The sequence below is a fragment of the Eschrichtius robustus genome, chromosome 14, assembly GCF_028021215.1.
Source record: "Eschrichtius robustus isolate mEscRob2 chromosome 14, mEscRob2.pri, whole genome shotgun sequence".
Classification (NCBI taxonomy): domain Eukaryota; kingdom Metazoa; phylum Chordata; class Mammalia; order Artiodactyla; family Eschrichtiidae; genus Eschrichtius; species Eschrichtius robustus.
This window is the reverse complement of record NC_090837.1, coordinates 58,893,052-58,909,452: the sequence shown is the minus strand read 5'-3', so window position 1 is coordinate 58,909,452 and position 16,401 is coordinate 58,893,052. Positions and strand designations below refer to the sequence as shown.

The 16,401-nt window shown below is 36.6% G+C and overlaps 1 protein-coding gene across 1 annotated transcript in view; it reads left to right on the top strand.

Moving 5' to 3' along the window:
• Positions 1-14,859, top strand: part of RIT2 (Ras like without CAAX 2) — a 568,015-nt gene extending 553,156 nt beyond the window's left edge. Inside the window, 4 exon segments of the mRNA XM_068563388.1 lie at positions 13,268-13,315; positions 13,317-13,426; positions 13,428-13,466; positions 14,835-14,859. Coding sequence (XP_068419489.1) covers positions 13,268-13,315; positions 13,317-13,426; positions 13,428-13,466; positions 14,835-14,859 — 222 coding nt within the window.
• The last annotated feature ends 1,542 nt before the right edge of the window (positions 14,860-16,401 follow it).

Here is a 16,401-nt window from a genome sequence, read left to right as displayed (position 1 = left end):
CAATGAAGCTCCTGAAGTCAGCAGATTGTTGGGATTGGAATTCTAATTGCCCAGTATGCTTGTCACTTCTCACTAGCAGCTGGGCCTGGACTAGAACAGGCTCTGCTAGCCATTGTGCCCCAGTAGTCTCATCAACCCCCTATGCAGCTGTTGCTGTATTCAAATGCCTCCTCTGGCAGATGGGAAATGGCATTTCAGGGAGTACCTGGCATATTATATGGTGATCTTCCTTGGTGGAAAATGTCACATATATTAAAAAGATGGTTTCCCTGGGTTACTGAAATTTTTATTACTTGTATGAAACATTTTTCTTTATTCCTTTTTTTCTTCCAATGCTTTCTAAGGCCTCCAGGTGGTATGTTTAATCACAAATGCCCTTTCTTTTTAATGGAGGGGTATGGTGTTATAATGATATCTGCACCAATTGTTCCTCCCTCCCAAATAATCTTTCTACAATATTTTATTTTTCTTATTTTTCTGCACTTATTTAAATTTTTCCCTTTATGTAAATGTAATGTAAAATATTCTATGCCAATTTTTTACCATTTAAGAATCATCTTAAGTTGTAACACCTCACATCAGTATAATTAATTATTCCACATATATACTATATATGAAATATTGTACTAGCAAAGGGAACTGGAAAGACCCCCATTGGAAATAGTAAGAAGGACTGGAAATAATACTTGATGGAATAGAGTAGAACTTGATGGTTGTTTTACCTTAATTAGATGTGTGTTTAAGCTTTCTGGACCTGAAACTCCTCACTTGGTAAATTAAAAAAAAATTTAATTCCCTTATAACACTATGCTTCTTTCTTAGCAGTTACTATAGCATGTGGATGAATATTTGTAATTTAAAAATATGTAATTTTACTTGAAATTTATAGAGACAAGATATAACATCTTAGGAAAATACGTTAATCATCCAGGTTTTGAGCTCTGATACAGAAGCTGTAATTGCTGAATCAGTCAGACACCACTAGCGGACAAAAAAAAAAAAAAAAAAAAAATTACTTTCAGTGATACTATTGCAATATTTATGGCCTTCAAACTGACTCATAATTACTAAGTAAAAAGCCCAGAAATCTGTAAAAATTAATGTTTCTTAAACTTACTTTTTCTTACATGTTTGGACTCAAGTTTTTCCATTGAAGTTATAGTATATAAATTTCAATGTCGAAGGTAGAAATGACAAATGTATGATTTGTCAATAAACGTATGAGATGGAATTTATTGAAATGTGGAAATTTATTTTTAAAATATGCTTTCATCTTAATATTTTTTCTAAAAATAGAAAGCTTTAGGTCACTGATCTAGTAAGAATTTTTTAAAAGAAGAGATCAAATATTTTACTAAATTTAAATTCCATTTAGACTTTATTATAATGAGTGTAAAATTTACTGAGTTATTCATTTTAATAACATGGAATTAATATTCTGATAATGAACCTAAGGGTATATGCAACTACATTTTATACTTTGAAATAGAGGGTTCATGATTCCTAAGTTGCCTCCCAAAGTAATGCATAGTCATGGAGTTAAATATATGTTCTTCAGCCTGCTACAAATAATAAAATATGCAGTTATGTCATCTATTAAGGTGCTGTTTTGCTGTATAATATTTCAATAACAATCTTTGCATAGAATCGGTTTTCCAATTTTATTTTAGGTTAAGCTTGATTATAATATTGGACTGAATTTTGATGTTTCCAATGGTTTATTTGTGTTGCTACATTTTTATAATTAGGAAACACTTAGCTAATATATATGCATATTTGTATAGTGAGATTTTTCATATGTGTAAAAGAATTGTGTATTTCATGAAAAACTTAGCTCCAATCCCTTTCTACTTCTATTCTCCCCAAAGAAAAATCACCTTCCTCTGTTGGTGGAAAAATCTCTTTGAAATAATACATCAAAAATAATCTAAAATGATAACTCAATGTCAGTGTACCATTGAATGCACTTTCATTTCCCCACTGGTTTGGAATGCAACCCCAATAATATATCAAACTCCCATATATATTTTGACCATATTCCTTTGTTCTTTATTGAATTTTACTGGTCTCTCTAGCCCTTAACTAATACCCCATTGCTTAAACTGCTACAGCTTTACAGAGAGCCTTAAAAGAGTGAGTTCAACATCATCATTATTGTTCCTTTCCTCCTTATCTCCTTCTTACTAGAATTCAAATATTTCTTTTTTATTTTTACCTTTATTCTTCCCTATTAATTTTAGTATCTCTGTATGACATTCTATGATTCAAAAGATTTCAGGACTTGAATGTATTTGTATTGAAATTATATATTAATTTGGGATAATTTTCAATTTTTATGATGCTAAAACTTCTCACTAAAAACACAGGTCCACAGTCTGTTATCTGATTTCAGAAATGTAAATAATATGAAAGATAAAGCTTTTCTTGATGTAGTTACTTGCAAAATCTGACAAGAATCAATTCATTTTGTGAAAAAAAATATAATCTGATGTGATCTGAGTCTATTTAGAGACTTACATAACCAATTTACTGTGGATGTTAAAACATTTAGCTCTGGAAAAATTACCATACAGGCATACCTCAGAGACACTGAGGGTTCAGTTCCAGACCACTACAAAAAAGCAAATACAAAAAAAGTGAGTCACACAAACTTTTTGGTTTTCTAATGCATATAAAATTTATGTTAACACTATACTGTAGTCTATTAAGTGTGAAATAGCATTATGTCAGAAAAAAACTGCATACCTTAATTTGAAGTACTTTATTGTTTCGGGTTTTTTTTTAACATCTTTATTGGAGTATAATTGCTTTACAATGGTGTGTTAGTTTCTGCTTTATAACAAAGTGAATCAGTTATACATATACATATGTTCCCATATCTCTTCCCTCTTGCATCTCCATCCCTCCCACCCTCCCTATCCCACCACTCTAGGTGGTCACAAACCACCGAGCTGATCTCCCTGTGTTATGCGGCTGCTTCCCACTAGCTATTTATTTTACGTTTGGCAGTGTATATATGTCCATGCCACTCTCTCACTTTGTCACAGCTTACCCTTCTCCCTCCCCATATCTTCAAGTCCATTCTCTAGTAGGTCTGTGTCTTTATTCCTGTCTTACCCTTAGGTTCTTCATTACCTTTTTTTTTCCCCTTAGATTCCATATATATGTGTTAGCATATGGTATTTGTTTCTCTCTTTCTGACTTACTTCACTCTGTATGACAGACTCTAGGTCTATCCACCTCACTACAAATAACTCCATTTCGTTTCTTTTTATGTCTGAGTAATATTCCATTGTATATATGTGTCACATCTTCTTTATCCATTCATCTGTGGATGGACACTTAAGTTGCTTCCATGTCCTGGCTATGGTAAATAGAGCTGCAATGAACATTGTGGCACATGACTCTTTTTGAATTATGGTTTTCTCAGGGTATATACCCAGTAGTGGGAATGCTGGGTCGTATGGTAATTCTATTTTTGGTTTTTTTAGGAACCTCCATACTGTTCTCCATAGTGGCTGTATCTATTTACATTCCCACCAACAGTGCAAGAGTGTTCCCTTTTCTCCACACCCTCACCAGCATTTATTGTTTGTAGATTTTTTGATGATGGCCATTCTGACTGGTGTGAGGTGACACCTCACTGTAGTTTTGATTTGCATTTCTCTAATGATTAATAATGTTGAGCATTCTTTCATTTGTTTGCTGCCAATCTGTATATGTTCTTTGGAGAAATGTTTATTTAGGTCTTCTGCCCATTTTTGGATTGGGTTGTTTGTTTGTTTAATATGGAGCTGCATGAGCTGTTTATATATTTTGGAGATTAATCCTTTGTCCGTTGATTCGTTGGCAAATATTTTCTCCCATTCTGAAGGGTTGCCTTTTCATCTTGTCTGTACTTTCCTTTGCTGTGCAAAAGCTTTGAAGTTTCATTAGGTCCCATTTGTTTATTTTTGTTTTTATTTCCATTTCTCTAGCACGTGGGTTAAAAAGGATCTTGCTGTGATTTATGTCATAGAGTATTCTGCCTATGTTTTCCTCTAAGGGTTTGATAGTTTCTGGCCTTACATTTAGGTCTTTAATCCACTTTGAGTTTATTTTTGTGTATGGTGTTAGGGAGTGTTCTAATTTCATACTTTTACATGTACCTGTCCAGTTTTCCCAGCACCACTTATTGAAGAGGCTCTTTTCTCCACTGTATATTCTTGCCTCCTTTATCAAAGATAAGGTGACCATAAGTACACGGGTTTATCACTGGGCTTTCTATCCTATTCCATTGATCTATATTTCTGTTTTTGTGCCAGTACCATACTGTCTTGATTACTGTAGCTTTGTAGTATAGTCTGAAGTCACGGAGCCTGATTCCCCTAGCTCCATTTTTCGTTCTCAAGATTGCTTTGGCTATTCGGGGACTTTTGTGTTTCCATACAAATTGTGAAATTTTTTGTTCTAGTTCTGTGAAAAATGCCAGTGGTAGTTTGATAGGGATTGCATTGAATCTGTAGATTGCTTTGGGTAGTAGAGTCATTTTCACAATGTTGATTCTTCCAATCCAAGAACAGGGTATATCTCTCCATCTATTTGTGTCATCTTTAATTTCTTTCATAAGTATCTTATAATTTTCTGCATACAGGTCTTTTGTCTCCTTAGGTAGGTTTATTCCTAGGTATTTTATTCTTTTTGTTGCAATGGTATATTGGAGTGTTTTCTTAAAGTCACTTTCAGATTTCTCATCATTAGTGTATAGGAATGCAAGAGATTTCTGTGCATTAATTTTGTATCCTGCTACTTTACCAAATTCATTGATTAGCTCTAGTAGTTTTCTGGTAGCATCTTTAGTATTCTCTATGTATAGTATCATGTCATCTGCAAACAGTGACAGATTTACTTCTTTTTTTCCAATTTGGATTCCTTTTATTTCTTTTTCTTCTCTGATTGTTGTGGCTAAAACTTCCAGAATTATGTTGAATAATAGTGGTGAGAGTGGGCAACCTTTTCTTGTTCCTGATCTTAGTGGAAATGGTTTCAGTTTTTCACCATTGAGGACGATGTTGGCTGTGGGTTTGTCATATATGGCCTTTATTATGTTGAGGAAAGTTCCCTCTATGCCTACTTTGTGCAGGGCTTTTATCATAAATGGGTGTTGAAATTTGTCAAAAGCTTTCTCTGCATCTATTGAGATGATCATATGGTTTTTCTCCTTCAATTTGTTAATATGGTGTATCACGTTGATTGATTTGCGTATATTGAAGAATCCTTGCATTCCTGGAATAAACCCCACTTGATCATGGTGTATGATCCTTTTAATGTGCTGTTGGATTCTGTTTGCTAGTATTTTGTTGAGAATTTTTGCATCTTTGTTCATCAGTGATATTTGCCTGTAGTGTTCTTTCTTTGTGACATCTTTGTCTGGTTTTGGTATCAGGGTGATGGTGGCCTCGTAGAATAAGTTGAGGAGTGTTCCTCCCTCTGCAATATTTTGGAAGAGTTTGAGAAGGATAAGTGTTATCTCCTCTCTAACTGTTTGATAGAATTCGCCTGTGAAGCCATCTGGTCCTGGGCTTTTGTTTGTTGGAAGATTTTCAGTCACAGTTTCAATTTCAGTGCTTGTGATTGGTCTGTTCATATTTTCTAGTTCTTCCTGGTTCAGTCTCGGCAGGTTGTGCATTTCTAAGAATTTGTCCGTTTTTTCCAGGTTGTCCATTTTATTGGCATAGAGTTGCTTGTAGTAATCTCTCATGATCTTTTGTATTTCTGCAGTGTCAGTTGTTACTTCTCCTTTTTCATTTCTAATTCTATTGATTTGAGTGTTTTCCCTTTTTTTCTTGATGAGTCTGGCTAATGGTTTATCAATTTTGTTTATCTTCTCAAAGAACCAGCTTTTAGTGTTATTGATCTTTGTTATCATTTCTTTCCTTTCTTTTTCATTTATTTCTGATCCGATCTTTATGATTTCTTTCCTTTGGCTAACTTTGCGGTATTTTTATTCTTCTTTCTCTAATTGCTTTAGGTGCAAGGTTAGGTTGTTTATTTGAGATGTTTCCTGTTTCTTAAGGTAGGATTGTATTGCTATAAACTTCCCTCTTAGAACTGCTTTTGCTACATTCCATAGATTTTGAGAAGTTTTGTCTCCATTGTCATTTGTTTCTAGGTACTTTTTGATTTCCCCTTTGATTTCTTCAGTGATCACTTCGTTATTAAGTAGTGCATTGTTTAGCCTCCATGTGTTTGTATTTTTTACAGATCTTTTCCTGTAATTGATATCTAGTCTCATAGCATAGTGGTTGGAAAGGATACTTGATACGATTTCAATTTTCTTAAATTTACCAAGACTTGATTTGTGACCCTAGATATGATCTATCCTGGAGAATGTTCCATGAGCACTTGAGAAAAATGTGTATTATTTTGTTTTGGGGTGGAATGTCCTATAAATATCAATTAAGTCCATCTTGTTTAATATATCATTTAAAGCTTCTGTTTCCTTATTTATTTTCATTTTAGATGATCTGTTCATTGGTGAAAGTAGGGTGTTAAACTCCCCTACTATGATTGTGTTACTGTCAATTTCCCCTTTTATGGCTGTTAGTATTTGCCTTATGTATTGAGGTGCTCCTATGTTGGGTGCATAAATATTTACAATCGTTATACCTTCTCCTTGGATTGATCCCTTGATCATTATGTAGTGTTCTCCTTTTTCTCTTGTAATAGTCTTTATTTTAAAGTCTATTTTGTCTGATATGAGAATTGCTACTCCAGCTTTCTTTTGATTTCCATTTGCATGGAATATCTTTTTCCATCCCCTCACTTTCAGTGTGTATGTGTCCCTTGGTCTGAAGTGGGTCTCTTGTAGACAGCATATATACGGGTCTTGTTTTTGTATCCATTCAGCCAGTCTGTGTCTTTTGGTGGGAGCATTTAATCCATTTACATTTAAGGTAATTATCAATATGTATGTTCCTATTCCCATTTTCTTAAATGTTTTGGGTTTGTTATTGTAGGTGTTTTCCTTCTCTTGTGTTTCTTGCCTAGAGAAGTTCCTTTAGCATTTGTTGTAAAGCTGGTTTAGTGGTGCTGAACTCTCTCAGCTTTTGCTTGTCTGTAAAGATTTTAATTTCTCCATCAAATGTGAATGAAATCCTTGCTGGGTAGAGTAATCTTTGTTGTAGGTTTTTCTCCTTCATCACTTTAAATATGTCCTGCCACTCCCTTCTGGCTTGCAGAGTTTCTGCTGAAAGTTCAGCTGTTAACCTTATGGGGATTCCCTTGTGTGTTATTTGTTGTTTTTCCCTTGCTGCTTTTAGTATGTTTTCTTTGTATTTAATTTCTGATAGTTTGATAATATGTGTCTTGGCGTGTTTCTCCTTGGATTTATCCTGTATGGGACTCTCTGTGCTTCCAGGACTTGATTAACTATTTCTTTTCCCATATTAAGGAAGTTTTCAACTATAATCTCTTCAAATATTTTCTCAGTCCCTTTCTTTTTCTCTTCTTCTTCTGGGACCCCTAAAATTCGAACATTGGTGCGTTTAATGTTGTCCCAGACGTCTCTGAGACTGTCCTCAGTTCTTTTCATTCTTTTTTCTTTATTCTGCTCTGCATTAGTTATTTCCACTATTTTATCTTCCAGGTCACTTATCCTTTCTTCTGCCTCAGTTATTCTGCTATTAATCCCTTCTAGAGTATTTTAAATTTCATTTATTGTGTTGTTCATTGTTGCTTGTTTACTCTTTAGTTCTTCTAGGTCTTTGTTAAATGTTTCTTGTATTTTGTCTATTCTATTTTCAAGATTTTGGATCATCTTTACTATTATTATTCTGAATTCTTTTTCAGGTAGACTGACTATTTCCTCTTCATTTGTTAGGTCTGGTGTGTATTTACCTTGTTCCTTCATCTGCTGTGTGTTTTACTGTCTTCTCATTTTGCCTATCTTACTGTGTTTGTGGTCTCCTTTTCACAGGCTACTGGTTCGTAGTTCCCATTGTTTTTGGTATCTGTCCCCAGTGGCCAAGGTTGGTTCAGTGGGTGTGTAGGCTTCCTGGTGGAGGGGACTAGTGCCTGTGTTCTGGCAGATGAGGCTGGATCTTGTCTTTCTGGTAGGCAGGTCCACGTGTGGTGTTGTATTTTGGGGTGTCTGTGGCCTTATTATGATTTTAGACAGCCTCTCTGCTAATGGGTGGGGCTGTGTTCCTTTCTTGCTTGTTGTTTGGCATAGGGTGTCCAGCACTGTAGCTTCCTGGTCACTGAGTGTAGCTGGGTCTTGGTGTTGAGATGGAGATCTCTTGGAGATTTTCACCATTTGGTATTACGTGGAGCTGGGAGGTCTTTTGTGGACCAGTGTCCTGAAGTTGGCTCTCTCACCTCAGAGGCACAGCCCTGATGCCTGGCTGGAGCACCAAGAAACTTTTATCCACATGGCTCAGAATAAGAGGGAGAAAAAATAGAGAGAAAGAAAGAAAGAGGATAAAATAAAATGAAATGAAATAAAGTAAGATAAAATAAGATAAAGTTATTAAAATAAAAAATAGTTATTAAGAAAAAAACTTTTTTAAAGTAAAAAAAAAAACAAAAACCGCCTGACAGAACACTAGGACAAATGGTGAAAGCAAATCTATACAGACAAAATCTCATATAGAAGCATACACATACACATTCACAAAAAGAGGAAAAGGGGAAAAAATAATATATCTTGCTCCCAAAGTCCACCTCCTCAATTTGGGATGATTCGTTGTCTATTCAGGTATTCCACAGATGCAGGTACATCAAGTTGAATGCGCAGCTTTAATCCGCTGCTTCTGAGACTGCTGGGAGAAATTTCCCTTTCTCTTCTTTGTTATCACAACCCCCGTGGTTCAGCTTTGGAGTTGGCCCCGCCTCTGAGTGTAGGTCACCTGAGGGTGTCTGTTCTTCGCTCAGACAGGACAGGGTTAAAGGAACAGCTGCTTTGGGGGCTCTGGTTCACTCAGACTTGGGGGAGGGAGGGGTATGGATGCAGGGCGAGCCTGCGGCAGCAGAGGCCAGCGTGACGTTGCACCAGACTGAGGTGCCGTGTGTTTTCCCGGGGAAGTTGCCCTTGGATCACGGGACCCTGGCTGCGGCAGGCTGCACAGGCTCCCGGGAGGGGAGGTGTGGACAGTGACCTGTTCTTGCACACAGGCTTCTTGGTGGTGGCAGCAGCAGCCTTAGCATTTCATGCCCGTCTCTGGGGTCCGTGCTGATAGCCGCGGCTCGCGCCTGTCTCTGGAGCTAGTTTAGGTGGTGCTCTGAATCCCCTCTCCTCGCGTACCAGGAAACAAAGAGGCAAGAAAAAGTCTCTTGCCCGTTCGGCAGCTCCAGACCTTTTCCCGGACTCCCTCCTGGCTAGCTGTGGTGCGCTAACCCCTTCAGTCTGTGGTGAGTGCTGGTCGGCACCGCTCCTCTGTGCGGGAATATCTCCGCTTTGCCTTCTGCACCCCTGTTGCTGAGCTCTCCTCCGTGGCTACAAAGCTTCCCCCCTCTGCCACCCGCAGTCTCTGCCCATGAAGGGGCTTCCTAGTGTGTGGAAACCTTTCCTCCTTCACAGCTCCCTCCCACTGGTGCCGGTCATATCCCTATTCTTTTGTCTCTGTTGTTTCTTTTTTCTTTTGCCCTACTCAGATACGTGGGGAGTTTCTTGCCTTTTGGGAAGTCTGAGGTCTTCTGCCAGCATTCAGTGGGTGTTCTATAGGAGCAGTTCCTCGTGTAGATGTATTTCTGATGTATCTGTGGGGAGGAAGGTTATCTCTTAGTCTTACTCTTCCACCATCTTCTCCTCTCTCATGAATGTTCTTAATGGCATCTAGAATGGTGAATCTTTTCCAAAAGATTTTCAGTTTTCTTTGTACAGATTCATCAGAGGAATCACTATCTATAGCAGTAAGCTATAGCCTTATGAACTGTGTTTCTTAAATAATAAGTCCTGAAAGTTAAAATTACTCCCTGATCTATGGGTGGACATATGGATATGTTAGCAGGCATGGAAACATTAACCTCTTTGTACCTCTCCATCAAAGATCTTGGTGACCAGGTGCATTGTCAATGAGCAGTCATATTTTGAAACAAATCTTTTTTTCTGAGCAGTAGGTCTCAATAGTGGGCTTAAAATATTTAGTAAACCATGTTGTAAACAGATGTGCTGTCATCCAGGCTTTGTTGTTCCATTTATAGAGGAGAAGCACAGTCAATTTAGTATAATTCTTAAGGATCATAAGATTTTTGTAATGGTAAAAAAGCATTACCTACAACTTCAAGTCACCAGCTGCATTAGCCCCTAACAACAGAGTCAGTCTGTCCTTTGAAGTCAGACACTGACTTCTCTCTAGCTATGAAAGTCCTAATGGTAGACTCTTGTGATATAAGGCTGTTTCATCTACATTGAAGATCTATTGTTTAGTATAGACACCTTTATTATCTGAGCTAGATCTTCTGGATAACTTGCTACAGATTCTACATCAGCACTTGCTGCTTACCTTGAACTTTGATGTTATGGAGATGGCTTCTTTCCTTAAATGTCATGAACCAACTTCTGCTAGCTTCAAACTTTTCATCTGCAGCTTCCTCACCTCTCTCAACTTTCATAGAATTGAACAGAATTAGAGTCTTGCTCAGGATTAGACTTGAGGGAATGTTGTGGCTGGTTTGATCTTCTAGGCAGACCACTAAAACTTTCTCCATATCAGCCTTTTGGCTGTCTCATTTTTTTTATCATTTGTATGTTCATTGGAGTAGAACTTTTAATTTCCTTCAAGAACTTTTCCCTCACATTCACAACTTTGCTAACCCTCACAAGAGGTCTAGCTTTTGGACTGTTTTGTTTTCAATATGCCTTCCTCACTAAGCTTTACCATATTTAGCTTTTGATTTAAAGTGAGAGATGTGTTACTCTTCCTTTCACTCAACACTTAGAAGCTATTGTAGTGTTACTAATCGGCCTAATTTTAATATTTTGTTGTGTCTCAGGGAATAGGGAGGCCTGAGGCAAGGGAAGAAGATGAGGGAACAGCCAGTAGGTGGGGAAGTCATAACACACAACATTTATTGCTTAAGTTCGCCATCTTATATGAGCGTGTTTTGTGGTGCCCCAAAACAATTGCAATAGTAACATCAAATTTGTGTTTCTACCTTTCTAAAACATTCATATAGTGCTATAAACATCATTCTAAACAATGTTTTTGATATCCCACAGTTTTGATATGTGGTATTTCCATTATTGTTCAGTTACAAATATTTTCTAAATTTTATGTAATATATTTTTGACCTATTGACCATGTAGAAATATATTTTTTTCCTAAAATATCTGGGGATTTCCTAGTTATCTTTCTAAAAATTAATTTTCAGATTAATTTCATTTGTTTGGGAGTATGCTATGAACTTGATTCTTTGCTATGCTTTGAGAAGTGCTTTATACCTTAGCATGAAGTCAATTTCTATAAATGCTCCAGGTTCATTTGAAGAAAATGTGACTTTTTCAGTTGTGGGGTACAACATCTTATATATGTATATTAGATTGATTGTGTTGTTTTGTTCAAACTTTCCATATTTTTATAGATGTTTTTCCTACTTATTCTTTCAATTGCTGAAGGAGATGTGTTAAAATATCTTACTATAATTTTCAATTTTTGTTCTATCAACTTTTCTTCACCATAAACTGAGGCTACATTTTCAGTGCATACAAAATATAATATCTTGATAGATTAATCTTTTTATCATCATAATACAACTCCCTTTAACTCTAGCAATTTTTTAAATACTATGTACTTTGTCTGATATTAAGTCAGTGTATCAGCTTTCTTTTTGTATTAATTTCCGTTCAAATTTTACTATTTCTGTATCCTTACGTGTAAGATGTTTCAATTACAAGTGCTTTTAAAAAATCTGTTCTGATAATCTTTTTTTTTTTTAATTTGAGAGTGTACTGCATTTATATATAACTGATTTTGGTACCTTCTATTATTTCTTTACAATTTGTTTTTTTCCTCATCATTTCCATCACTCATTGTGAGCTGAGTATACATCCTGCTTCATTGACTTTAGATTTCTCCATTTGTCTTTGACCATGGGATGTGGGTGCAGTTATCTCTACCTTCTGCCTACCTGTTCTCCATCATAGGAACATCATATTCCAGGTAAGATGTGCTCTTTCAGCCAGAGTCCCAGGATAAGAAGATAGGAGGGACAAAGTAGAAGCCAACTAACAACCTGGAGCTGAGCTCCAGTTAAGAGTCTAGAGTTACAAGCTCCACTTAAGACTACAAGTAATAATAACTAATAGTTATAGAGTTTTAACATGTGCCCAGCACTTTCAATGTATCTTTTATAGGTGATCTCATTTAACCTTAACAAAGAGCCTCTGGGGCTGGTGTTATTATCTTATGTTACAGATGAGAACACTGAGACCAGAAAGTTAAGATATTTACTCAGATTTGCAAGGCTAAAAAGTAGTAGAGCTAGGCCTTGAAACCAAGTAGTTTTAACCTAAAGCCATGTTTTTGACTACTGTGCTATGTTACTTCTTTTGAAGTCTGGAGAGTGGTTTCCAGTATCATTTTTAATCACTTCTCTTCTATTGCCCTTTCAGAGGTTCTGATTTCCCATTTGTCCTTCAAGTTCAGAAATCCTAGGAGTCTTCTCTTAAAAACCGATTCTCACCCATAAAAAGGAACGAAATTGGGTCATTTGTAAAGATGTGGATAGACCTAGAGACTGTCATACAGAGTGAAGTAAGTCAGAAAGAGAAAAGCAAATATTGTATATTAACGCATATACGTGGAATCTGAAAAAAATTGGTATAGATGATCTTATTTACAAAGTAGAAATAGAGAGACAGATGTAGAGAACAAACATATGGATACCAAGGGGGAAAGAGGAGATGGGATGAACTGGGAGATTGGGATTGACATATACACTATTGATACTATGTATAAAATAGATAACTAATGAGGACCTAATGTATAGCACAGGGAACCCTACTCAGTGCTCTGAGGTGACCTAAATGGGAAAGAAATCCAGAAAAGAGGGGATATATGTATACATATAACCGATTCACTTTGCTGTATAGTAGAAGCTAACATAACTAACACAACATTGTAAACCAGCTATACTTCAATAAAATTTTTTTAAAAAAATTCTCGCATTTTTACATGTAACCAAGGCCTACATATAACCGAGGCCTACAACACTGGTAGAGAACATACTTTTTGATTAAAGTGTCTCTCCCTTTCTCTCTTTTTAATATAGTTTACTTTCCCCTTAGGTCTCTGTGGAAGAAGGCTTGAGTCTGTCCCGAGAATATAATAGTGGTTTTTTTTGAGACCTCTGCAGCACTCAGATTCTGCACTGATGATGCCTTTCATGGCTTAGTGAGGGAAATCCACAAGAAGGAGTCCATGCCATCCTTGATGGAAAAGAAACTGAAAAGACAGTCTATGGAAGAAGTTAAAAGGCTCATTGAATTGTGATTTTCTCAGGGTTTTTGCCCAGTAATAGGATTGCTGTGTCGTATGGTAGTTCTATTTTTAGTTTTCTAAGGAACCACCATACTGTTCTCCATAGTGTCTGTATCAATTTACATTCCCACCAACAGTGCAAGAGGGTTCCCTTTTCTCCACACCCTCTCCAGCATTAATTGTTTGTAGATTTTTTGATGATGTCCATTCTGACTGGTGTGAGGTGATACCTCATTGTAGTTTTGATTTGCATTTCTCTAATGATTTGTGATGTTGAGCATTCTTTCATGTGTTTGTTGGCAATCTGTATATCTTCTTTGGAGAAATGTTTATTTAGGTCTTCTGCCCATTTTTGGATTGGGTTGTTTGTTTTTTTGTCATTGAGCTGCATGAGCTGCTTATAAGTTTTGGAGATTAATCCTTTGTTAATGCTTTGATTGCAAATATTTTCTCCCATTCTGAGGGTTGTCTTTTTGTCTTGTTTATGGTTTCCTTTGCTGTGCAAAAGCTTTTAAATTTCATTAGGTCCCATTTGTTTATTTTTGTTTTTATTTCCATTTCTCTAAGACGTGGGTCAAAAGGATCTTGCTGTGATTTATGTCATAGAGTGCTCTGCCTATGTTTTCCTCTAAGAGTTTTATAGTGTCTAGCCTTACATTTAATTCTTTAATCCATTTTGAGTTTATTTTTGTGTATGGTGTTAGGGAGTGTTCTAAGAATCATGTACCACAATGTTCCTTGCAGCTTTATTTACAAAAGCCAGGACATGGAAGTAACCTAAGTGTCCATCGACAGATGAATGGATAACGAAGATATGGCACATATATACAGTGGAATATTACTCAGCCATAAAAAAGGAATGAAATTGAGTTATTTGTAGTGAGGTGGATGAACCTAGAGCCTGTCATACAGAGTGAAGTGAGTCAGAAAGAGAGAAACAAATACCATATGCTAACACATATATATGGAATCTAAAAAAAAAAAAGTTCTGAAGAACCTAGGGGCAGGACAAGAATAAAGATGCAGATGTAGAGATTGGATCTGAGGACACGGGGAGGGGGAAGTGTAAGCTGGGACGAAGTGAGAGAGTGGCATGGACATATATGCACTACCAAATGTAAAATAGATAGCTATTGGGAAGCAGCTTCATGGCACAGGGAGATCAGCTTGGTGCTTTATCACCACCTAGAGGGGTGGGATAGGGAGGGTGGGAGGGAGAAGCAAGAGGGAGGAGATATGGGGATATATGTATATGTATAGCTAATTCACTTTGTTATAAAACAGAAACTAACACACCATTGTAAAGCAGTTATACTCCAATAAAGATGTTAAATAAATAAATAAATAAATATTTTTTTAAAAAAATGGCTCATTGAAGAAGAGAGAAAACATAACATGATATCCGTGCTTCTAACTCCCTGACTCTCACTCTGAATATTTTCAGTCAAGCAATTCTAGATGTTGTATTGTACTTTAATATTCTCCCTCTCCCTCCACCACTCCCTTCCTCTCCCTCCACCACTCCCTTCCTCTCTCTCTCTCGCTTTCAATATCTGCCTATAAGTATAAGCAAAATCTGCATAACTCTACCTCTTGAGATAGTTTGTTTTGCCCTTAAGAGTTGGATGGATTTTGTCAATCAGCCAGATATGCTGCTTAGTTTTTACAATATATTACTAAATAAAATTGACATTCCAATTGCCTCATTTCCCTTTAAAGACTCTAGCTTTATTTGGTATGCTGTCTGATTATAGAGAAAATATTCAAAATTGCTGACAGAATGGTAAAAGGCTCAGGGAATCTGCCTTTGCCTGATAAGACTCCAGTTTTTTGCATTTCAGGAATCTCAGTAAATAATAAAGAAGCTCAGGAAACAATTCAGATCAGGAGTCTGCAACCTGGTCTTTCCTTAAGTGCAAAAGCCATGCTGCTTTTTCTTGAATGCTTGAGATGAACCTTAGAGGAATTATTAATAATAGGAACTAGTTGTGGGTCATTGGAGGGCTGAAATAAAATATCCCCATATTTACAGTGCTCTGCCCCATCAGGCTTCAGCAAAATTATCACAGTGAAGTCACCGGCTGTGGCAAATGGATACTGTTTTTATAGCAGTAAAAGAGAGGCTTCTATGAATCTGATGGTTCACATACTTCCAAAAGGACATCCTGAACCCTCTCAGTAAGGAGTCCCTATTAGGACTGAGTAACCTGAGTTAAGACCACCTGCAAGGCAAGAGGCTTCTTGACTCCAGAGACCCTGTGTTCGCCCTTTGTTGCCAACATTTTCTATCTCTTCTTACTCAAATGATGAAACACCACCACTTAGAGGGCTTTTTTTCTTGTTGGTTTTAAAATGGATCATTTTGTAAAATGAAGTTGCCCATATACTCATTTATCCCCTTGCATTAATTGGTGTATTCAAATTCAAACTCAGAAAGCACCTTACCAGAAAGAACAGTTCTGACTGTTTAATAGACCAGAATTAAAACAAAAAACATAAAGAACAGACAGCTAAACATGAGGTGGAATCCATCAAACTAATCTTCATGGGTTGGGGACAGTTTTTATCATAAATTAGAGAAAAGGAAGGACTAAGGCCAGAGTTATCATTAAACATGCAAGCACTTATCATTTTATTCACAATGCTTCTGGCACTGGATAATCTCTGAGAATGCAGGAATGAATCAAGGTAGTTTAACACTACCTAGAAGACTCACTTGTGGAAGAAAAATGGGATTATAAATTTGTAGATGAGAAGACACATTTTATATCGTAATATAGCTACAGCAAGAATGAATAGAGATTGTCATTTTTCAACCACTGGACTAAAATCTTAGCCTTTCAGAATATTGTACTTATGGATCCTTTTATTTCTTGGGGCCAAGGCCTTTCTCAAACCCACATGGACTTCACTGTTCTTATTCCTAAGCTCTGGGATCAAG